At 46.8% G+C, this 23,718-nt stretch overlaps 1 protein-coding gene across 4 annotated transcripts in view; it reads right to left on the reverse strand.

Moving 5' to 3' along the window:
• Window positions 1-9,176: 9,176 nt before the first annotated feature.
• EVA1C (eva-1 homolog C) overlaps window positions 9,177-23,718 on the reverse strand; it is a 41,423-nt gene continuing 26,881 nt past the window's right edge. For 2 of the 4 annotated variants that reach the window (XM_063346664.1, XM_063346646.1), the window contains 5 exons: window positions 19,985-20,062; window positions 16,343-16,486; window positions 11,865-11,936; window positions 11,014-11,103; window positions 9,177-9,697 (listed from right to left, as the gene is read on the reverse strand). In XM_063346664.1, the coding sequence (XP_063202734.1) occupies window positions 9,300-9,697; window positions 11,014-11,103; window positions 11,865-11,936; window positions 16,343-16,486; window positions 19,985-20,062 (782 nt within the window). In that variant the 3' untranslated portion in view covers window positions 9,177-9,299. The remainder of the gene's footprint in view (window positions 9,698-11,013; window positions 11,104-11,864; window positions 11,937-16,342; window positions 16,487-19,984; window positions 20,063-23,718) is intronic. The other 2 variants (XM_063346672.1, XM_063346655.1) reach the window with 1 other exon arrangement.

Genomic DNA, 23,718 nt, shown 5'->3' on the forward strand with positions numbered 1-23,718 from the left:
TAACCTGGCAGTTCCCAAACTAAATTCCGCTTTGTTTCCTCTGCTGCCTGTGACAATGCTTCCTGCACCCCAGAATCTCATCTTTTCTGCTTAAGATGCCATCTGAGGAGAGCCAGCGGTGCCATGTGGTTTTTGTCAGGCTGACCCAGGAGGTAGATCCCTGAAAGAGGGACTGCTCCGAAGCTACCGGAGGTGGAGATCCGCTGCGGGATCGGTGGTTGCGATGTGACCTCACCCAGTGGTGCTAATTTATTGGCATTTATGCACCTCGGCACTTACTTGCCTGCTCCTTGTCATTCAAAAGTAGCCTTTTTTTCATTACTTTAGTTTAGTCATAACTGCATTGAGATTAGTGGCCTTGGCAGGAAGCTTCCCAGATGTTTTGGATCAGTTATAATGAATGCTTGAAAACATCCAACTGAATCCCTCTTACAAATAGAGCTTTCATCTTAGATTAGTATTATTTTGAAGAGTTTGTTCTGTGAGCTCCCGGTCCTGTAAATAACTGAAGTCAGCATTGGCTTTTGGCCATTCGATTTAATGTCCTTGATACCAGGAAAGTATTCAATAGCAGAGGAGACAAAATGAAAATAACATAAGCTGTAAAGTATTTATACGCCCTGGATCTCGCTCGTTTAAACCCCGCTGCACATCCATGACTGCAAGTAACTGGTTTTCCGTGACAAAACCCTGACGTGTTGCTAGCGCCTTCCTCCCGGCAGAGTTCTCTCTGCGGCTGGCCTACGTGTCAAAGGAGCCCAAGAAGCTTTATTGTATTTCCAAGGCTTGTCGAGAGTTACTGTTTCAGTGAAAAAGAGACGTCTAAATTGCCATTATATGGAGGACTCCGAGGGGGGGCTTTTGAACAGGACCTTTGATTATGGGGCTTACAATGTTGTCATTTCCCCTCTCAAAGCGAGGGAAAATCAGGCATAGGAAGTAATTAACACAGAAGGAAGTCCATTTTGTTCTATCTACCTTTGACTGCAGTTCTCTGCTGTAATTGGCCATTTTCTTCTTCAGCTGAGGAAACAGTCCGTAGGATCAATGCTCTTCTGAGTTCTCACAGCAGCGGCTGTGGATCCGCTGGCTTCATTTGTTGTGGCTGAGATGGAATGAACTTACTGGAGAAAGATTACAGGAACAAAGCAAAGCCTATAGGTATTTAAATATCTAAAGAGTTTGAGAACTATGAGATAGGAATACCACATGTAGGTTTGCAAATTTGCAAAAGGATCTTATCTTTCTTCTAAACTGTTCATTTCTGGAAGTTTGATAGCAGGCATGCCCTTCTAAAGGGAAAAATCCGCTTTCTATCAAGGGACACGCACAGCAGAACGTTGCTAAAATGTTTACTTTGTGGCCGTATCACCATCCCGATTAATGGACATTTATATTGTGTGTTGTGAGAATTGCTAATGCCGTTACAGCCCTTAACGTGCCATTGAGGTTTCCTTGAACAGGTGGGTGAGAGGAAGCGAGGTACGGGCACTGGGTGCTGCATGGACGTGGCTCCGGTGACGCTTTCTCCCCCCCGGGGCTCGGCTCTGCTCCCAGGGTGTGGGATGGGCCCTGCTCCGCAGCCTTGGGACGCTGATGCTGCTCCAGGGGTTGACCAGCCCTGCACCTGCTGTGTGTTCTCCTGACTCCACAAAGGTATTTTCCTGTTTCGTTTCACCGCGTGAGGGTCATGGGCAAAAGCCGCTGGAGAGCGGGAATTTGGCTGTTGTACTGGAAGGTCTTAGAGCAGGGTGAGCCTAAAATACAGAGTGTTTTAAAACACTCCTGTGACAATTTCCTGATTGTTTTCCCCCTCCATTCCCCTCTCCTCCACCCACAACCCCTTGTGCTCAGTTGGAGGTTTTGCAGATGTCGGGAGGGGACCACTGTCCACGTGACTGCGGGATGGGGGAAGCCCATGCAGCGCTACAGGCTCGGGGAGGAGTGGCTGGAGAGCTGCCTGGCAGAAAAGGACCTGTGGGTGCTGGTCAACTGACAGCTGAATATGAGCCAGCAGTGTGCCCAGGTGGCCAAGAAGGCCAACAGCATCCTGGCTTGTAGTCAGAAATAGTGTGGCCAGCAGGACTAGGGAAGTGATTGTCCCCGTGTACTCGGCACTGCTGAGGCACTTTGAATACTGTGGCCAGTTTTGGGCCCCTCACTACAGAAGGGATACTGAGGTGCTGGAGCGGGTCCAGAGAAGGGCAACGAAGCTGGTGAGGGGTCTGGAGAACAAGTCCTATAAGGAGCAGCTGAGGGAGCTGGGGTTGTTTAGCCTGGAGAAAAGGAGGCTGAGAGGAGACCTTATTGCTCTCTACAGCTACCTGAAAGGAGGTTGTAGAGAGGTGGGGGTCAGTCTCTTCTCCCAAGTAACAGGCGATAGGACAAGAGGAAACAGCCTCAAGCTGCACCAGGGGAGGTTTAGACTGGATATTAGGAAAAACTACTTCACTCAAAGGGTTATCAAGCATTGGAACGGGCTGCCCAGGGAAGTGGTGGAGTCACCATCCCTGGAGGTATTTAAAAGACGTGTAGATGTAGCACTGAAGGACATGACTTAGTGGTAACTTGCCAGTGTTAGGTTAACGGTTGACCTTGGTGATCTCAAAGGTCTCTTCCAACCTAAATGATTCTACGGGGTGTCTGTGGTGGGCTGTCCCTGCTGCAGAGGTGACCCTGGGCTGGGGGGTGATGAACACTCTGTTCCTGACTCCATGACAGAGGAGGGGGCTCAGTGTGTGCAGGGAGATGGAGCTGCTGCTTTTGTCAGCCCTGAAGTCCCGCTGGGTTGCAGCTCTTGTTCCTGCTCAGCACCAACAACTGTGGGAGCCAGGAACCTGCAAAGATCTGGCCCGATGGGGCCAGAAAGCAGAAGACACCTGTCACCATGGGCAGCAAGGTCTCACTGCCAGCAGATGGGAGGATTTGCTGTCTGCCAGTGACCTCCTAAGCCCGTGCTCTTTGGCACACCAGTCTTGGAGGAAGATGCAGTGAATTGCATCCTCCTGCCTGGTTATCCTTGGTGTGCGATTCGGGAGTCACCAAAAGCACGAGCTCACACCTTTCCTCTGGCTGGTCCCATCCTTTCCCACCATCTCAGGGTGCTGGGTGATGGGGGGGGGGTGGGGGGTGGGGTGGCCCCAGGTTACCTGCGGGCTGTCCCTTCCTTGCCACCCAGCCCCGGCTGCCCACACGTGATGGGTACGTGACCGTGCATCACCCAAACCCACCTGCCTGCCTGCGTCGAGGGCTGCATGTGTGCCCGTCCCGTGCTCCCGTGAGTACGGGCTGTACAGGAGCTGCAGCGGGGTTGCGTTGAGAATGAGGAAGTTCATAGCAAAAATAGGAAATCTGGCACTTCCTCAAGGAAAAAGAAAAGGTAATGATTGTTTTATTCCAAGGGTTGTGTTTGCGAGAGCAGCTCTCAGCAAAGGCTGAGTAGTAACAGCCAAGTACTCAGAATGTTGCAGCTAAAAATTGGTGGGTGGGGATTTTTTTTTTTTTTTGCCCTGCTAATCAGCATACGGCCGCCACTCCCGGTACCGTGCCAGGGTCTGGGGGCACCGCTGCGTAAGCGTCGTGCTCTTTCACACCACCTCTGCTTTGTCTCTCACCCAGTTTAAGGATTCAACCCGTAATTGTCCCCGGTGCAGTGGTCAGCTGTGAGTCTGCAGCTCCATCTCTTCCTGCCTCGCCCACCCTCGGCAACGCTCTGCGGCCTCATTCAGAAAAGGACTTTTCCCCTCTTTCCCGAGGAGGGATTTTTTTTTGGCAACCTCGTTTTAAATTTTTTGCTGCGGAGTGGTGGAATTGCAACATGACCAAAAGGCTGGAGAGCAGGGGTTGTTGCAGCTCGGAAGGCTGGCTTCCAGGTGTGGTTAGAGCTGGCCACAGGCTCATAAAACAATTTGGGTTGGGAAGATCTCTCGAGGGCTGCTGGTCCTACCACGCCCTTGGAGCGGAGCCTGGTTCTGAACTAGATCCAGCTTCAAAACTAGACCATGTTGCTCAGGGTCCTGATTTTTCAAAAGAAAACCAAAAAACAGGCAGCTCCGTTGTGACTGGACCTACCAAAGTTTCCTATGGATTTTTATCTCCCAGCTGGTTGACTCTGCTGCATGAAGGTGGTGTGAGCCCTGCCTGACACTTCCGAGCTCTCGCTACCCCAGGCGAAGAGCGACTGGGCATTGCCATCGTGTCTTCAGGTCTTAAAAATATATGGTCTTAAAAATGCAACGGTCTTAAAAAAGATCCCGGGGAGTTGTATAGGGCTGGGTCAGCGCTCACCCCAGGGCCGGCACGCCAGTGATCCTCTACAGCTGTTATCGCTCTGCAACAGGGATTGTTAATGGATAGTCACTAATGAACACACCCCCTCCGGATGCGTATTTCTCAGGTGTCCTGTGCGTTTGAAGGCACGTTCCTGGCATCTGATGCCTGCCCAGGCTGTAACCAGGTGTCATGGTTTTGGCTGGGATGGGGTTGACTTTCTTGCCAGCAGCTGGTGTAGTGCTATGTTTTGGATTTGGGATGGGAATAGTGTTGGTAGTGCACTAGTGGTTTTGGTTGTTGCCAAGCAGCCAAGGCCTTTTCTGCTCCTCACACCACCCCGACAGTGAGTGGACTGGGGGGGGCACAAGAAGTTGGGAGGAGACACAGCCGGGACAGCTGACCCCAACTGAGCAAAGGGATATTCCATGCCATGTGACATCATGCTCAGTATATAAAGCTGGGGAAGAAGAAGGAAGGGGGGGGACATTTGGAGTGACAGCATTTGTGTTCTCAAGCAACCATTAGCGCGTGCTGGAGCCCTGCTCTCCTGGAGATGGCTGAACACCTGCCTGCCCATGGGAAGCAGTGAATGAATCCCTTGGTTTGCTTTGCTTGTGTGTGAGGCTTTTGCTTTGCGTATTAAACTGTCTTTGTCTCAACCCACGAGTTTTCCTCACTTTTCCAATTCTCTTCCCCGTCCCACCAGGGGGAAGTGAGCGAGTGGGTGCATTGTCCTAGTTGCTGGCTGGGGTTAAACCACGACACCAGGCAGTCACCAGAGCTGTTTGTAACATCAAGCTGGGAAGACCTTATTGCAGCCTTTCAGTACTTAAAGGGGGCCTACAGGAAAGATGGGGACAAACATTTTTAGCAGGGCCTGTTGTGATAAGACAAGGGGTAATGGCTTTAAACTCAAAGAGGGAAGATTTAGACTAGATACAAGGAAAAAAAATTTTACAATGAGGGTGGTGACACTGGAACGGGTTGCCCAGAGAGGTGGTAGATGCCCCATCCCTGGAAACAGTCAAGGTCAAGTTTGACAGGGCTCTGAGCAACCTGATCTAGTTGAAGTTGTCCCTGCCCATTGCAGGAGGGTTGGACTACACCTTTAAAGACTATGACCTTTAAAGATCCCTTCCAACCCATTTTATGATTTGTCTCTTTCTCTCTGAGAAGCCACAAGTCCTGCCATTTTCTACAGCGCTGGAAAAGGAGTTTTTTACTACAGTACTGGGCCAACTACATGTTGGGGCTGTTGTTTTTTTTTTTCTTCCAGAAATGAGTAGATACCGGCCACGGCATTTCTGCTTCTTGGAGGTTTTTTTCAGTTTATGCATCCCACTAATAACCAGCCAAATCCGATTGATTCTTACCCTCGCTCCTGTTCCAGTAAAGCAGACCTGCCGTCAAGACGAGCCCAGCTCACTGTAACCACTGATCCTCTTTAATGGGCAGATGCTGTGTTTTCACAGAAAATTGTGATTTGTGTGGGCTTGGGTCAGATAAGTACGTTCCCCATCAGTTTTCTGTGCTGGATGCTTTTTCTGCAGAAGGTGTCAATTCATAAAGAGTGAAATAATTCAGCGTCTGTTTCTCGGGTTTGTCCTTGTTTGTTTTCACTCCAACTTTCAGACTGCTGTGAACAGCGAACATTTGGGAACGAGGTGAACCACTAATTGATAGCTTGCCCCAACTAGACTTGGAGAACTTATGCAAAAAGTATAAAATAGCAACCCAAACTCAGACGATAAACAATTAATCCGAGGGAACAGCTCCTGAGTGAAGCTTGACCTCCCGGTGCGGAGCAAAAGCTGCTTTCCCTGCCGTAACGAGTTACTGCTGGTGCTGTGGCTCACAACAGGGCTCTGCCACCCTGTTTGAGGATACATTTAAACATTTAAAGCGTGCATTACTAAGCGCTTTTTTTTTTTTCTCAAAACATGTTCCCACAGGCTGTGAAATGTTCCATATTGGGAAGCAGGATCTTCTCTGGCACCCGTGGAAATCTTCTACTGCCCGTCTGCAGCCTGTGGCAGGCGCAGGCAGGGAGGGGAATCAGGTCTGTTAAGTCATTTACAGGCAAATGTGCAAAGGTAACAGAAAAATAAATTGCTAATTTTCACTTTAATACAAGGGATTTTTTTCCTCCAGGGTCGAAGAAGTAGGTGAGAGAACTGGGAGTTGGGAAAAGTAAAGTATTTTGCAGTTTTGTTCCAAGGAAGGGACTAACCTCTAAGTTAGACTGGTTTCTGCTGATCTGCTGCCACTTTGGTGGCTTCATCACCAGGAATGAACACCCCTGGTTTCAGCTGGGTACCCCAAAGCAGGACTATCAAATGGAAGACGTGCATGGATGAAGTGAACAAAACAGGGAGGGGACCTGTGGTGCCCAGTGACAGGACCAGAGGCAATGGGCACAAACTGGAACACAGGAGTTTTCCTCTGAACATCAGGAAACACTTTTTCACTGTGAGGGTGACTGGCACAGGTTGCCCAGAGAGCCTGTGGAGTCTCCATCCTTGGAGATATTCAAAAGCCATCTGGACATGGTCCTGGGTAGACTACTCCGGATGGCTCTGCTTGAGCAAGGGGAGTTGGACCAGATGACTTCCAGAGGTGCCTTCCAACCTCAGCCAGTCTGTGATTCTGTGGCCAGCCCCTAGGACACGCTAATTTTACCTAGGCATAAGCAAAGTAAAATTCTGGTGGGAAGACTAACTCCCGGGTTTTGTTGTGATGCCACCTTCAGGACTGAAACCTCACAGGGGCTTACAGTCAAAGAATGAGGAAAGATAATAAATTTCAGCGAGTATAAATATTGACTGCCAGACAGATAACTTCCAAAAATAGATCAGCTGGAGATCAGCTGGTCTGTGGGTCCCAGTGTCTTCAGGAGGGAGTTTCACTGGGGCTCAGCATTTGGGGAGACAGCGGAGCAGAGCCCTGGGCCGGGGAAGGGGCAGGCCCTGGGAGCCCCAGCCCTCAGCCCTGCTCACCACACGTTGGAGCCCAGCCTGCCCTCTGCAATCGAATGATGACCTCTTCGGAGGGTCCATAAGAGGAAGAAGATCCATTTCTTTCACTAGTACGGTCTGTCAGCAGGGGGAATTGTTGGGATGCAGATCAGTCCCCTTTCTTTCTGACCGGGAAATGGGTGGCACCTGCCCCCATGAGTCAGGAGGAAGGAGCCAGCTGCTGACCAGGGCTGTCCCACACCTACCCACGGGGACGGCAAAAGGAAAACCTGACGCCTTCCACCCTCACGACAAAGGCGCGGGAGGGTTTTGCCAGCCCCAAACCTATTCATCAATATCGTGCAGTGGCACCGGCTACGATGACTTTATGCTGGAAAGGGGGCGAGTCGAGTCAGGCTCCTGCGTTGGATGCAGTTTCCCAGTGTCACGGGTGACCTAAGCTCTCCGTCCATCTCTGCAGCCTCTCTTCCTTCCGCCGATAGGATGCTAATCGCTGCTAAGATTTTTCCAGTCGAGCACGGGATTGCGCGTTAGTCATCTGAGCAAGCCCCCTTCCTCTCTTTAAAGTTTTCCCATGCTTAATTCGACTTTATATCAGTAGGAAATGACAAGTCATGCCGCTTTTTTTCTTTCCAAGTGTTTCATACTACTTCGCTCTACCTAGACGCACAGCGTCTGAGCGGGAAAGCACAGTGAACTCATGAAGTATTACCAATAGGAAGTGACATTTTTCCTCCTTTTGTTCAGTAAATTCCCTATGGGCTGCAGTTAAAATATTGGAGACGTTTTATTTAAAGACAGGAAGGTTGTGTGTTCAGCTGAGATGATACATTTCTGATTTAAGTTTCTGTCCGCTGAAACCAAATCTGACTAGTCTGAACGATTTTCAAGTGAAGATTGCAAACTTATAGAAAAAAAATCCTGAGAATCTAACCTTCAATCAAGTGCCGGCTCTAAACCATGCTTTAATATCAGAAAAATTAACACAGCATTTCACCTAGGAAGTAAGTGTTCTTAGTATGTGTCAACTTCAAGAGTCTTTTACGAAAGCAGCCATTTTTCGAGCTTGTGCTTCTCAAATTCGCCAGCATGGTTAACAGCAGAATTACGTCTCGGGCAGGCACCTTCCGATGGCTGAAGGGTGACCTTGTCCTTAACAACGGGGCACTGAAGCTCTTGAATGCAGATTGATTTTTGCCCTTACGTCCATGCTCCACCAGTGCTTTTCTTCCTCGGGCGAGCCTTATCTGGTGGCTACGTGCTTTAAAAACGAAGGAACAGACTTGGAGAGCTGTTGTGAAATCTCTCTACGCCGAAGTGCGTGCCTGACTTCAGGTGCTGTTGCATTACAATCGAGAGGACTGCTATTAAGGAAACTAATTCCCAAGCCTTGAAAATTTTCACTGAAATACTGGGCACTTCTTTGCGGATGTGTTTCCAGACCTCCCAGCCCAGAGAGGGACCCGTCTTTCAAGCCTCTCGTCTAAGTAACTGCGTCAACAGGACTCCAAGCGAGCAGAACTTAACCCCCTTCTAATAGGATCACTGTCACCAGAGGAATGGGATTTATCAGGGAAAGGCTGGGTTAAGGAAACAGCAGAAAAGCTTTAAGAACCTGCGTTTAATTTTGTTTTGTCCTGCTCGTGCTATTAATACTCCTCATGTTTCTCATCAGTAGAGCACGTTCTCATGCAGTTTATGAGCTGCGGCACGCTAACTGGCTACAAGAGCCATATCCAATAGGCAGAAGGTGCTTCTCCATATTATGCTGCCCAAATGATTTTTCTCCTTTTTTAATATTCCATAACCTGCATGTGGCAGTCGATTCCAAATTACAGTGAAAACGTAACATAACTTAAAACTATGAAAGCTTGAAAAAGCGTTTTTCACAGAATGATTTCTAGACAGCCAAAGGTTTGAAACTCTCCTTTTATTGCATATATTTCTTCTTATTTTACAAATAATTATATGCACTGATACAAATGTTCCTTCACAGAAGGTACATTTCTTTTTCAAAAAAAAAGGGCTAGGGTGTCGTCCAAAATAAGCCATTTATTGTTCGTTAATATAAAACGTATTCATATTTCTAGGAGGTGTCATATCCAAACCACTGTTCATCCAAATTTCTTGCATGATTTGCTCCCTGCGCTCTATCCTTTCGGCCAGTTCTGCTGCCTCTGTTGAATTATAACCTGAGTAAGAAGGTCTGTAAAGTCCCGCTACCTCATCCTCGACATCCGAATCGGAGGAATCTTCCTCCTCCTCCTCCTCCTCCTCCTCATTTTCACTGTTCTCGTCCGCTCCGTCACTTTCTGGCACCAAGTGATCCTTCTTTCTGTGCAATTTCCTGAAGTCCTTCGAGCACGACACGCAGACCAAAGCACACACCGTGAAGAATAATCCCACACAAACGCTGGACACGAACAGGAGAGCAGCTCTTTCAGAGTGATCTGAAATCACAAAGCCAGTCCTTAAACACTGAACAAACTCTGCCAAAGACTAGCTACAAAAAAAATCAGCTGCTGTCGTTTCTGAAGCCACTACGTAGCCATAATGGGTGGAGGGTGCTTGGCGGGGACGTGGGCTGTGGGGAGGCTTTTTCTGTCACGCGCCAAAACCACCCTGCACTTGCAGTCTGAGCGTTGCCGTCTCTGCCTCTTCAAGTTACTGTGCGAAAATCCCAGCCTCTTAATAACATTACAAAATAACAACATTATCCCATCTTTTTATTAGCAGCTTACTAGCATTCTCAACCAGCTAGAGGCAGCACACCCTTTTTTTTTTTTTTTTTTTCCAGCCATCCTGCCAAAATGGGCCTTACCCTCATGAAGAGGGGGCATGGGAAGAGCAACTCTGGGCTCCGTGGAGCCACGGCAGCATCTCCAGGCCGGGCTGAGTAGGGAGCATTTTTCTTCCTTGACATAGTCTGAGATCACTTCTCAGTATAGCAACAAGTGAGACGGATGTGGGAACAGCCTTTCTCAACAGGGTTGGTAAAATCCAACCCTGGCTGCTTGGGGTGCTGCTAGGAGGTCTCAAGGGTGGTGGGGTCTGGGGGTTTGAGGAGAGCTGCCGGCAGGGATGGTTTGTCTCGCCGTGCCGGCAGGCTGTGGCTGCCCTTCGTGCTGTGCCCTTGCAAAGGCTGTGGGATGATGCTCAACAGCTGCGTGGTTCTTGCCATTTTCTAGAAGAGCAGCAATCTTAGCTCCAGAATTGCTTCTCAACATCAGCCTTTGCTCACTTCCAAAGTTCATAACTTCTCCTGCGGTGTCAGAGATCCGGTGATCACTAATTTATTTGCCTCAAACAAAATTTGCCTTCATGTTGCTAAGTCACAAAACCTGCCACGTCCCATACCAGAGATGGCTGGCTTTGGTGTTTGGTTATTTTTATTTTTTTTTCAATGCCCCTCAATGATCCTTATATGTATGCAAACCAACAGTTCCAAAAATGGATGTCTCCAGTGCTGCTCCCAGACCAGGATCAGGTTTTCAAAAATACTGAACAACTGACAGTCCCCATTGAAAATATTCATTAAAAAAATCTTGGCTGCAGTCTCGAGAAGAGTTTGGATCCTTCGAGACGGAAAATATTCTATAAATATCAGTTATGCTGTGATCGTCCCAGCCACAAGACTGTGATTATATTGTAATAATACCGTTACTATAAACGTGGGATTACCAGTTGTGACCTTCTGAGGTGATCCTCCCTTTTCCCAAAATGCCATGATCTAATGAACCAAACAATCTCAGCCTCATTTTCCTACCTCTAATGTACGCAAATGTAGCCAAGGAGTTGCTAACAATAATTCCGTCTTTCTTTGGAAGTCTTGATTCCTTTGGATCAAGGTCGACACCTACGACACGAGGAGGGACAGCAGTTTCAGTCATATCACAGATGATGAAGCTACTAAGCTGATACTCACCCAATAACTTTTGAACTAACAAGCCTGTCTAAAACACAGGCAGGCCGGCGCTGTGCCACAAGAAACTTGCAGCACATCAGACCAAACAATAAAAAACTACTGAAATAAAGTATAAATAACAAAGTATTCACAATACTGACTCTCTAGAAAATGGCAAAGTTCTTTAAAAGAATCTATTACCAAGTGAAATCCCCTTGCCTATTCCCATTAAGTTTTCTGAAATAATTTATTTCCATTAAGTCTCACAGCTCTCAAATGGACTTCCCAGCCCAATCACTGCAGTACGCTCCCATTATTGATGACAGTAAATATACATCAGCCACATCATTAATTTGATTTGCCTTTAAGAAGAGCTGGTGTTGGCATAACTCTTAAAAGACTCTTCACAACTGCAGTTTCACTTCTACTCTTCCCCTGGTTCAATCAAAGTTAGGAGACAGCACGCTGCTTATGGGGAGGTCTGGACGGGTCACTTGTTTCGCAGCGTTGCTGTGACAGCAGGACTGTGCTCACACCGGTCCCATCCTGCTCCAGCCTGTCACGCTGACCTCCAAGGGGAAGGGCAGCAGTTTCAGCGGGGCTTCCATTACCTCGTCCCACCTCCCTCAGACCAAGCTCTGCAGTGGGAAAATGTCCTATTTCAATCAAAGACAAAGGAAAGCAGCAAACCGTATTTTTTTGATGGTACGTACCGTCATTCTGTTTGATGGAAGACTTGCTATCGGTGACCAGGGTGTTGACAGCTGTGAGGATAGATTTAGGAACTGAAAATACAAAAAGACATTGTGTACTGTTAGTTTTCGGCACCAGATCGCCAGTTAATTATGCATCCCACTGCTAACCCTGGGTTTATTAATTGGGTGGCATTGAAGGGATCGGAGCAGGTGGCTCCGTCACTCAGAGATCAGAGCGGGTGGCTGTGTCCAGAGCCACTGCGGGCAAGTGCCAGCCCTGCTGGTGTGCAAGCCTGGCCCCGGCGCTGCAGCCAACCTGAGCTTCCTTTGTGGCCCAAAGATGCTCCCTCACGCTCGGAGGACAGGAGCGTTTGCAGAGGTGGTGTGTGGTGCAGCCCCAGGCTGCTTATCCCCCCCGTACCAGCCCGGGCTGGGGCTGCTGCCACTGTGTTGCCTCGACTTTTACAAATCCAGTAATACTCTAACCCCAACAGCTGGCAAACGCAGGGCCCTGCATACGCGGGGGCCCCAGGAGAAGGGCCGTGCTCAGCGACACGTCCTCCTCCCTCCACCACCACCCACAAATCCAGGAGGCACGGCTCTGAGATGCTGTGGCATGGGATGGTGGCAAAGAGCATGCCGCTCACAGGGTTAGCGCAGGGGAGGAGGAAAATGAGGTGGGAAAGGGAATAAAGTAACTGGGAAGAAGACTGAAAGGAAGGTGGGTTGGGCAGGGAAAGAAGAAAAGGGCAAGTGCAGCAGACAAAGCAAGCCTAGGGGATGGGATGCACAGGTAGACAGCCAATAATTTTCACCTAAAGATCAGTGAAACACCAAAGGCGACAGATAACGCTGCGATTTTTTGGTAGGGACTAGTAAGGGCAGCTCTGGACCTGTGACTGGATTCACATGCCAGCCCACGTGGAGCTCCAGGAACATCAATGCAGCTGCATACAGCGCAGGGACCGACCCTCTTGTTTTCTGCCCCCTTGTTTTCTGCCCCACAAGGGGTAGTCCAACCAGTGGACAGGAGACAAAATTGGCCTACAAATTCAGGACTGGGCTACAGTCAGATGCGAAACTGCCTCTAGATACTGTTTTTTGATGAGTATAATTCACTGCAGTTCTCAGAGAACTGTTTAAAGTCTTGTGTGACATCCTCCACAAAGCCTCTGAGACGAATGGTCACCGAGGAGGAAGGTGCTCAGGATGGGAAGGGTGGGAGTGGGCTGCGTCCTTCTCATTTCATTGGTTTTTTTTTCCCTTAATAAGTTTTCACACTCTTCTGGAAATAAGTAAAAGAGCTAAAAGCAGGTGCATCATGCAGACACTGAGAGTTCACTTATTCTGTGTTAGATGAATGGGCCCTTCAGAAACCCAGAGCTTGGCACCTGTTCCCTGTACTATGTGAAGGCAGATTGACTGATCTTCAGACTGATGTGAAGGGGGCAATAAAAGTAAGAAATTTCAGGTATGAGGCTCACCTCTCTCCCACATAGAAACATTTGCCAATAAATAGTGTTAAGGAAAGTTAAACACAACAGAGGAGACTGAGGTTTGGGGCTTAGCATAGTTTTCATTTGAAAAACAACTAAAAATAGCACTTCTTTCTGAGCAGAACTTTTCTTTGTGTGTGGGCTCAAAGTCATAGCTGTTTCCTTTCCTGATGAAGGAATTTTTTTGGGACTCTCAGCTCCTGTTTGCAATAGAAGGCCAACAGAGATAGGGCAGAATGAGCTCATTTCTATTTTGGCTTGTACCTCATCGCAATTCTTAACTGTTCTCCAGCGGCAGAATATTTTTGTTGGTGCATGAGGCAGGCAGCGAGCAGGTCGGTTTGTTTTCAGGCTGCACTCCGAATTTGCAGGCCTGGCTGTTATGAACAATGTGCACGTGTTATGAACAACGTCCTGGGAGGACACACCCTCCCCAGCGCCTTTGTGTGACCTGAAACTCCCGTGGCATGGCCTGGTGCCCAGGCGGGGGCTCCTTCACCTGTGCTGATGTTCCTCCTGCTCTCTTCCTAAGGGGAACTTCCCAGGGCTTTGCTTGCTACAGGACTGAATCCTCTCCCCATGGCTTCCCATCGGGTTTGAATGGCTATTTAATATACCATTGGAGTAACTGTTGTAGGGGGATGCTTAATTCAAAACGGCATGGACAAAAAAAGCTCCTGGCTGCTTGCATCGTTAATTTTCATTACGGCTTCATTTCAGACACAAGGACTTGAACTAGGATAGGCCGCATCAGGTCGCTGAGCAGAATAACTGGTACTAGCACGAGGAATTTTTATCAAGATAATCACATCTATACTACAACTTGTGCCAGCACTACTTTGTCAAACAGGGTAGGAGTCAGTCACCTACCACAAGCTGCCAAAGGCAGCCCACACAAGGACTTAGAACGGCATCCAGGGAGTGCAGACACAAGGCAGGGCATCAGGAGCTGTGTTTCCTGAGAGGCTCCTCAAGTCTAGCCTCAGCAAGAGCCAGGAGACGTCACCCCATGCAGACACGAGATGATGCTCAGGTCACTGGGGACACCAAGACCGCGAGAAACCAGCACCTCCTGGCTCCTGCTAAGTTTTGACTCGCAGGAATTAACTGCAAAAATAAAAATGCAGCCAAACACACTAGCCCTAAACAGTCGCTGATCCCTGAGGTGGGGAGGATGATTTTTTTCACATTCCTGACCATGATAGAAATACTTTCAAGTGTGGCACGGCCCTCAGAGAACATGGTCTGCTCTGTTGTGCTCCTGTCACTTCAGGGGGAGGCCTATTTACCTTATCTTGGGAAGCACCAGGTTAGCAGGGATCTTTTAGTGAGGGGAAAGTATGTAAAATGTCATTCTGGAATATGCCCAAACTCTTCCCATGTTCACTAGATGATCTGTAAAATAATTAGACCTGCAAATCATTGGCTAATGCTTCACATTGCACCGCTCAGTAGAATCTGGCAGAAGAAAAAGTCTTAAAATGTGCCAGCAACACACACCAACAATATTTATTACCCACATGTTTTTCCAAAACCACTTCACTAAATAACAGAATGCATATCCTCACTGCAAACAAACATACGCTGGTTTTCCAGTACACAGATGTGCAAGAAAGAACGATCTGTTATAATTATCCTTTACTCTAATTAAAGAGAATTCTGTTGACTCATTCATAAAGTTACTTCAGCATGAAGGCAACTGCACAATAATAAAATGTATTATTGCCAAGGCAGATCCCCAGCTCTCTTCAACAATATAAAGCTGAATTACTGCAATGCATCTCACCTGACAACTAACTCACGACTGAAAATCTCTCATGCCAGCAAGGAAGCAGACGGGGCTCATTTTCCTCTGGTCTTCAGGTACACGGTGATCTGGTAATCAATCCCACATTGCTGTTCCCAAAAGCACGTCTCAGATAACCTGTGCCCTTTGACCACTACTCAGTAGAGATGCAGCGAAAGGACTCTATGATATGTCCCCGTGGAGCTACTGCTGTGACTCCCTACAGACCAGAGCGAGCCAGAAAGGAGCAGGGCTGGCAGCTTTCCAAGCGGTGCACAGTAAGCAGAGCACTAACTTGGTGAAAAGGCTTTTACGCATCCTCTGGTTGAAGCAGAGGCACGTAAGAGACAATCACCCCTGACCCTCACACTGCCACCCCGCAGCTAGCCAGCAGCAGAAAACAAAGCCTGAGGAAATCTGTCTGAGGCTTAAGAAATATGCAGCCATTCCTAAGAACGTGCAATACCAAAATAAGGCACTACACTGAAGTTCTGCAACCAGTTTTCTCTCACCTTTATTGATATTACACGTTGTTATCCCACAGCCTTTGCTTTTGAGAAGAAGAACTGTAGGGATTTCTGCTTTCCCCTGATGTAAATATAGTAGTCTACAGTAAAGAGTATGGAAAACTGTTCCCTTTTGTCTGAGGAATGAGCTGAAGCAGGCTTCAGTCCTGCAAGGGATGCATAACCTCAGACCTTTACTTTTAGTGAGACTTTGTCCATGAGAAAGGAAATCCCTCTGCAAGGCTGAAGGCTGTAGGTGTGCTCATGTGAATCAGATTTCAGGACTGGGTTTGTGTATAGTGCTTCAATTATGCTGGACTGCTTTACCGGCACTGAAGGCAGGCAATGCCAGGTTATTTTTCCTAGCTCTGTTGCAGGTCCATTCTGTAGAACAGACTCTTATTTTGATAGTATTTCACAAAATATTAAAACACGTACTTTATATTTTACTGTTAATTGCATTTTTATAGGAAAAAAACCCTCAGTGCCCGAGTTTACATTAGGTGCACCTCTGCCCATGGGATTGTTCACATATTTTGGTTGTTCTTGTATGGCTATGTCACAAACTTCCTATGTTAAAAGTAAGAGGAGATTTAGGAAGCCTCTGTGTGCATGTGTGTGTGTCTCTCCATATGTGTGCACCATTTGGCATTGTTTTGCTTTGCAAGCAGAATGAGGGCTTTAAAATGATCATGCATTCGCTCTTACCACACGCATAGCTGACGTTAAGGTATTTTGTCACTCCAGGTAGGCACGGACTTCCAAAATCCCGGCTAGTGACAATGATTTTGCATCTCTGTTTCCCGTAACACCTTTTTGATACAACTTCTAGCGCCGTGTAAGACAAACAGTCTGAAAGAAAAATACAGACAATAAATACACAACCCCGGTGTTATCAGAAATGATAGCTGCCACATGCACTACTAGAGATACAAATGTGCTATTGATTTCAGGTATATGTTGGCCTAAGAAGGATGTCAGAATTAAATATTAATATTTGCCAATGCAAGGAAGTCAGCTGCAATGAAAAAGTGAACTTGCAGCAAGCTAACTACCTCATGCCGACTTCCAGGTGCCTACTAAGGTCGCAGTAAGATTCACGTCAAGCTCCAAACGAGGTGCCCAGTGTAAGACCTCTATGTTCCCTTCACAATGACTTGGAAAGATTAAGCACGTCCAAATAGCCCTCCACCTACTCCATCTCAAGATGAGTGTGCAAATAAAGGGAGATGCAATGCTGTTTGCAGGTCTTTCTCTTGGTCCCTGGGTCATTGAGATGATTTGACTGGATGTCTGATTTCAGTTCAAGTCAGGTGAGATCAATATTTGTGTGTCGCAACAGCTAGGCCTACAGTGAAGTTTGCTGTACTAAAGGTAGCTTTTGCTTTATGCTGCCTGTCACTGGTAGGAGCCATTCTGCCGTGGCGAAGAGGTCAAAATGGGCTCAATATTTAACTAGGGAAACATTTGGCTTTTTCCTCCCGTACCAAATTCCAGGCTGTTCTAGTAAGGCTGCCACCACAGGCCAAGTTTGCATGCCTAAAGCAACCTCAACGGCATCTACACTGCACTGCCTTCATGCCCTAATTACAGGAGGTAACCCACATCATTTTAAAGCAGCCTAAACTACCCCTGACTTTGCGCAGATGAAGAGAGTCCAGATTGCTGAACCTCCCCCTGCGGACTGAGCAAGAAACATGCACCGTGTGTGAAAACCTGCCTTGCTAACATCTACACTCAGAGCTGGGATCTCTTTATTCAAGACTCACGCCTTCTACCACAATTTATGAAAGAATAAAACTTGATAAGCAGGATTTTGCACTGAAGCTGAAATTATTTGAGTGGGAAAGTGCGTGTGTCAGACTAACTTTAAAAAATCTGCTTTAAAAACACAAAGAACGTCTCTAGATGTGATTAAATTCCCAGTATCTGCATGTGCTAAACTCTAAGCCACAAAGCAAAAACACCCCTTAGTTTTGTTTTCTAAACAGAAAGTACACAGAAATGACAAGTCTGGAATAAGTAACGCTTTCCTGAAGCTGTCCGCTTCCAGTCAGTGTTACCTCACGCATTTTATGACTTTCTGTGGACGATAGATATTTCTCACTCTAGTCTTCCAAGGCATGGACACTCTAGAGGTCTGAGAACATATTTCTCTGGGCATTAAAACAGTCCTATAATAAAACTTAGACAAGGACGGCATCTTGTCACCTTCCAACTGCTGAAGCTCGTTTGCGCCTTCTCAGAGGAAGGAGAAACAGCGCCTGCGAAGACACCCCAAAGGTTCCCCTAATCAGTCTTGTTTGAAAAGAAAGAGGAGGTTTGAGACTGGAGTTCTTGACAAAGACGACTGGCATTTAATATGTGAAAATGGGACAGATTTGTGATTTTTAGAGTTAATCCCTTGACACCAGCACTAAGTCAGTCACATGCTTGAGCAGGGCCATGGGGAGACACTGGGCTGATCCATTTGTTTGGCAAAGGACTCGCAGGTTACCTTTGGACATGGATTTTTGGGAGAGCAACTCTTCCTTTGTCTTTTCAGAGACCTAAAATCCTAATGCCAGTGTGTCCTGGCCGGCTACTGGGCAGGCAGGGAAGGCTGACCTAAAACACTGGGTAGTTCTGATTCGGTACCTCAGACATTTTACTTGTCCTCCCTCGTGATTTCAGATGAATAAGGATATATTTGGGTGGACATTTCAGGCAGCCAAGTAGCTTATTTTGGCAAGTACAAAAACAACTGAAGAATATCAGGAGGAATTATCAGATGATTCATAAATGAATGGATTGGGAGCACAACAGCAATCTGGCAAACTGAATTATGTTTTCTGCAGAATTTCCTGCCCTGGGAGCTACTCACAGTGTCTTAAAAAACAGGAGTCTGTTGTGCTGATGGTTTTCTACAAATTCGGTGATACAGTGAGTACGTGTTTCATTTTGCCTTTGGTAGATGTTTGCTCATGTTTTTGTGGGAGTTAATAGCTCCTTATCGTCTATATTCATGTTGGATTTGGCTCTTCTACCAGAGGAGCCAGTCGTCACATGCCTGCAGGCTCCTGGCAGGCTAGTTTCTGGAGGACTTCCCAAGGCTTGCCTGGTGTCACAGGTGAGTAAATGCAAACCAAGGCTGGCTTACTTTTGCAGGACACCACAGATGTTAACATACCTATACAAAGCCTCCCTACTTAACAGCTTCCTGGGGTCTAACAAGATTTCGGCTTTTAGTGATTCAGTCAAAATACGTTCAATTTTTTTCTCTCTGATTTACGTGTGTCCTTGCTATCTCCGCACTAGCTCTCCTGGCAGCTACCATGCCAGCTGAGCAATGATTTCAGCTTGGAGGAATTCTGTGTACTCCGTACCAAAGGCCACTTTTCAATGCCTTCAGCTTTGCCTGTACAATCTCCCACGAGCAGGCATTACAGAAGCGTATCTGCACCGACGTCAGAGGAATCAGTGTGTGCTGAAGGGATGCTCCAGCCAGTTTCAACCAAGCTTGCTTGGGGTCTAATAGCAATCCACCTAAAGCAACGCAGAGCTCACGCTAGGAATAACTTATCCTCCTTCTGGTCAAACACCTTATTGCAGTGTCTGAACGAGAGGTGGATTCAGTCAGTGCTGCGTTTTGAGTAAACACGTGAATAGTCCCACTGAACGGGCCCAAAGAAATCACCAATCAGGAGATGAACACAAATATGCAATGTGTCTTTTTTCTGAATATCTAAGTAATGTCTGAGCTACACATATGTTCATGGGGCTTGCTAAATTGGTACCATACATTTAAAATAAACTGCCTCTTGAAAGGCACTTTCCCAGCATGCTAGAAGCCTGGTGGCACCCACCAGCAGTGGTGGAAAAGGCAGCCATGTGTGGCTGGGAAAACACTCCATTCTTCACGCCTTTCTCTCAAAGTTGCCCGCTACACACCAAGACTGTTGGTGGATCTTTTGAAACCGACACTTATATGGATGGCATGAAGATACGGGTGTCAAGAAGAGGTTCTTAACGCAGTAATCAACTATCAAATCTGACTGCAGCTATTTAACAGTTAGAGTAGAAAGCCTTGTTTCAGGAGGAAAGGCTCTTTCAGCTCCCTAATTAGCTTTGTTTAGGAAAGTTTTGGCATGCAAATGACATGCCATAAATCATGCAAGCTTTAATGAGAAGCAATTTGTCTTCTGGTTTCTTAAAGCTTCTCTCAATGCAGACAGGAGGAGCTTTCCTTTCCTTTCTTTCCACCCTGCCACACAAGACCTGCAGGTGATGGAGCAGCCAGAACTGGCCTGAGCATCTCGTGCCAAGCTCTGCCAACAGCCTCCTGTCACACCCTCTCCAGACACCACTAACCGCCGTCTTCTCCCACATCGCTATGCACAGGATGAGCCTCAGGACACGGTGGGCAGGGTACGTGTCTCAAATGTCCATCTGCATGACATAAAAAGTAACATGTTGGTGAAGGACCAGGGCACACAAAAAAGAAAGCCGTCCACAATTTGTCACTGCAATACCAGAGCCCAGTTGCTTCTTGCTTTCATCCCAAACTGCTGGCTTATGCTGCTTTATGCTTTCTGGGCTGTGCCTACCCGCAAAAGAATAAGGAGCTCGCTTTTAAAATCAACTGAAAGCAAAGATTTCACACTACCAAATCGGGATGGCTTGTGCTTTGTGGAGCCCAAATATCAGCTCTGGGCATAAGAACTGACAAGGGGAAACTATGGAGTTCAGAGTAAGCTAAGGCTGCAGGCTCCTAAAGAAAGTTACCATAACAATATGGTAATTTATGCAAGAGCATGGCACACAGGGCCCTGCCTATGCATCAGAAAAAGGCCATTTGAACTGCTGATTCTAGCAAAAACACACAATATGATCAGCAGCACTTATGAAAAGTGTTGCCGGTACCTTTATATTCCAGCCCAAGTATTGTCAGTAAACAAGGCAGTACGATACGCTAAAAATACTACTTACTGCCAGCGCAGGCCATTCCTTAGAAGTGAATACAGCACCAAGGCTTTCTGAAAAGCTGCACCCTCTCTCTCCCTCTCACTGCGGTGCCTGTTGTGAGGCCCTTGTAGCCTGCATGAGATTAGCCCATTGCTTGGTTTAATTTACAAGCGTCTCCGAGTTCAGAATTCAGGCTTTAAGCACCTTGCACAAAAAAACCAACCCTGGTCTTTCTCTTGTGCATGCGCACAGAGTGGGGGATCTGTGTGCCAGCACCAACACCGAGGGCAAGAGACAAGTGGCGGCCCACGCTTGCTGGTGGCAGCAGGAACCAGACACCCCCCCCCACCCCGCTCAGATGCTCGTTGCTTTGTCTTACACCATTTGGGTCTGCACGTACGCAGGCAGGAGCTCCCTGGCTTGTTTTAGACTCGACGGCCAAGTGTACTTTTCCAAACAGTTCAAAAATCTAAGCTAGAAAAAACTATACACGTGAAAACCCTTGAATTGCTAGTCAAGAAAACATTAATGGATGAAGTGATGTGCGTCTTGAGTGCGCTCCAAGTAACTTCAAACAGCTGCTCAGCCAAATGTGACCCTCCCTGTTCATCTCAGCGGAAAGTTAACTGGACTCTAAAAACGGTGGCTGCTCTCTCCTCCCTTCAAACAATTGCTTCTCAACCTGCCACTGCTTTGAACACCTTTTCTTTTTGGGGAGCTTTGTCTTGACAAGATTTGTTGGGGTCAAGGGGTGCAATGGCTCTTACTGGCACCTTTTGGGGCCCAAAGCACCCACTAAGCTTCCTAGTTTGCTCAGGCTGACACGGACAAGGAACTTCTCATATCTGATGTCTTCACACAGAGGGAGCTGACTTAAGGATTTCTGAACAATTTTATCCTTACTTTTGCACCCATAAAATTCAGTTGACTGTTGTCTCCCACATCCAAAGCAGCAAGGCACTAGTGGCAGAAGCTGCAAAGGGACATGTGGACCTACCCCATGTCCCTGAGCCCTGGTCCTGCTACAGAACAGTGCCTCTGCATCTACCCCGCTCACACCATCCTGCTGCCTTCACAGCTGGAGCACATTTGCTCTTTCACAGTGTCCCTGTTAAGAGGTCCTGTGTCGTGTAACTAAAATAACTGCAGCCTCAGGTTTCTTCCATTCAGGAGCCTGCCACTTGCATGAGTGCCCACAGGGCTTGTGTTTGAAATCAGCCCCACAGTTAGCTAGTAAATATATGCTAAGCAGATGATGCTCAGGAATGGAAGGGCATACTCAGGCCTTGAGCCAGTGACGCTTGTGGTCTAGAAAGGACTTTATCACTTTCTCTGTAGCAGCTCTGAGCTACAAGCTCTTGCTTCTTCCTCCAGCAGAGGCCTGGGCTCAGTGTTTTTGTTAATTGACTAAGTGCTCCTTGAAGTGCCTATACCTCAACATCCAGCGTTTCCTAAATTTTGCCCAACTCACATGGTTTGTGTTTTATGGCACCTAGAAGTCTATAGCTAGCATGAACCTAGTAACTTCAGAGTGTAAGCATTTCCAGATCTGCCTATAGCTGATTGTACCTTTACTCCATTTACATCTTCTTTCAAGAGACTGGTATAAGGGACTGGCTTACACTAGGAGGAATACATACCTCTTAGTAAGAGAAAGAAACCAAAAAATTTTTAATCACTGCTAATGATTGAAAAGAGAGGTGTAGGTCCTTTGAATTGTCCACAATACCAATACAGGAAAAAAAAAAAAAAGGAATCACAGTATCACAAAATACTGTTATATAACAAAGTCATGACGTATTGTTGGGCTGGAAGGAAGCAACTACAGGATTTTGGAAATCTCTCTTTCTTGCCTTGCTAACACTCCTTCTCCTTACCTGAATGCCATTTCACTGAGAAGAGGGGATTAGGACAAAACCCGGCCCCAGGGTATGTCATACCGTGGTAGACGCTGTGATGAGAGCGCCTGAATTCTTCACTTCTCCTCTCAAACTCCCAAAAGTGGGAACAGGTGAAAGAGGGCTGTGCTGGAAAGGACCCTACCTTCCAGTAATGAAGATATGTAACTCGGGACTCTGCTGGTCATTAGTGCTTGAGGGAATGCACATCTGACCAGCCATTGCACATCCGTGTGAAATTTCCGGGAAGGACATTTTGGTATTCTACCTTGCAAGTTGCAGCTAGAGGTGACCCACTACCAAGCCTTCTTTCAAGTACTTTCATGTATTAACAATAATAATTTATGATTTGAGAAGTGTTTGTTGACCTGAATCTTCCCCACACTCTCTATGGTAACCTGTTCTGGCACAACTCTTTGACTTCTTTTGGCCAATAAATTTTCTCTTTCCTTATGCACATGTTAGTACAAATATAAAAGAGATAATATGTCAGAAAAGGCAGTAACTCACACAGGAACAAACTGCTACGGTTTCCCGCTTTGGTGCTGGGCACAATAGATTCGTCTAAGCAGAACCATCTGCTACAAAACTGCACCCAAAAAAGTTTTATTTTTCCTGTGAAGTTTTTGATAATCTTAGTAAAACAAGGCAGTGACTTTCTGTAAATTCTGTATAGTCTTAACAGTGCCAGTCGTTTAAACAGCTGCAGAAGCAGGACACTGCTTGGAATTTTTTCTTTTCCTGCAATGATGCAGAGATCTTACAATGGAAATAATTCCCTGTGTTTCAATGAACTTTGCTACTTATGGTACGAGCTTACTTTGTAGAAGAAACTTTTCCTCAAGGCAAAATATCCTAAAATGCCTGGAGACGAGATTTTATATACTGTTCTTCGAAGTGGGCAAAGGTGACTGCTCATAGGAATAAACGGCCCTGATGACAAGTCAGAGAGCAAAACCATGTAAAAATACCATATTTCAGTTTGATGGTGAAAGTTATAAAAAACAGGAAAAATGTTTTATAGTGATCTTATATGGAAATGCCACATTCTTTGACGAACCTTTCCTCTCCCGCAAACTGCACTGAGCAAGATGAGTTGTTCTAAGTGCAGGTTTTTATTTCTGGTCATTTTTAACAAAAGTAAAAGACATTTTGAAATGAAAGGTGCAAGTTACATATATAATTAGGTATCAATCTTGACTGAAAGTAGTGCTGTCTTACCAGCTACGGTACACGCTAGAG

Source organism: Chroicocephalus ridibundus, chromosome 1 (assembly GCF_963924245.1).
Source record: "Chroicocephalus ridibundus chromosome 1, bChrRid1.1, whole genome shotgun sequence".
Lineage (NCBI taxonomy): Eukaryota > Metazoa > Chordata > Aves > Charadriiformes > Laridae > Chroicocephalus > Chroicocephalus ridibundus.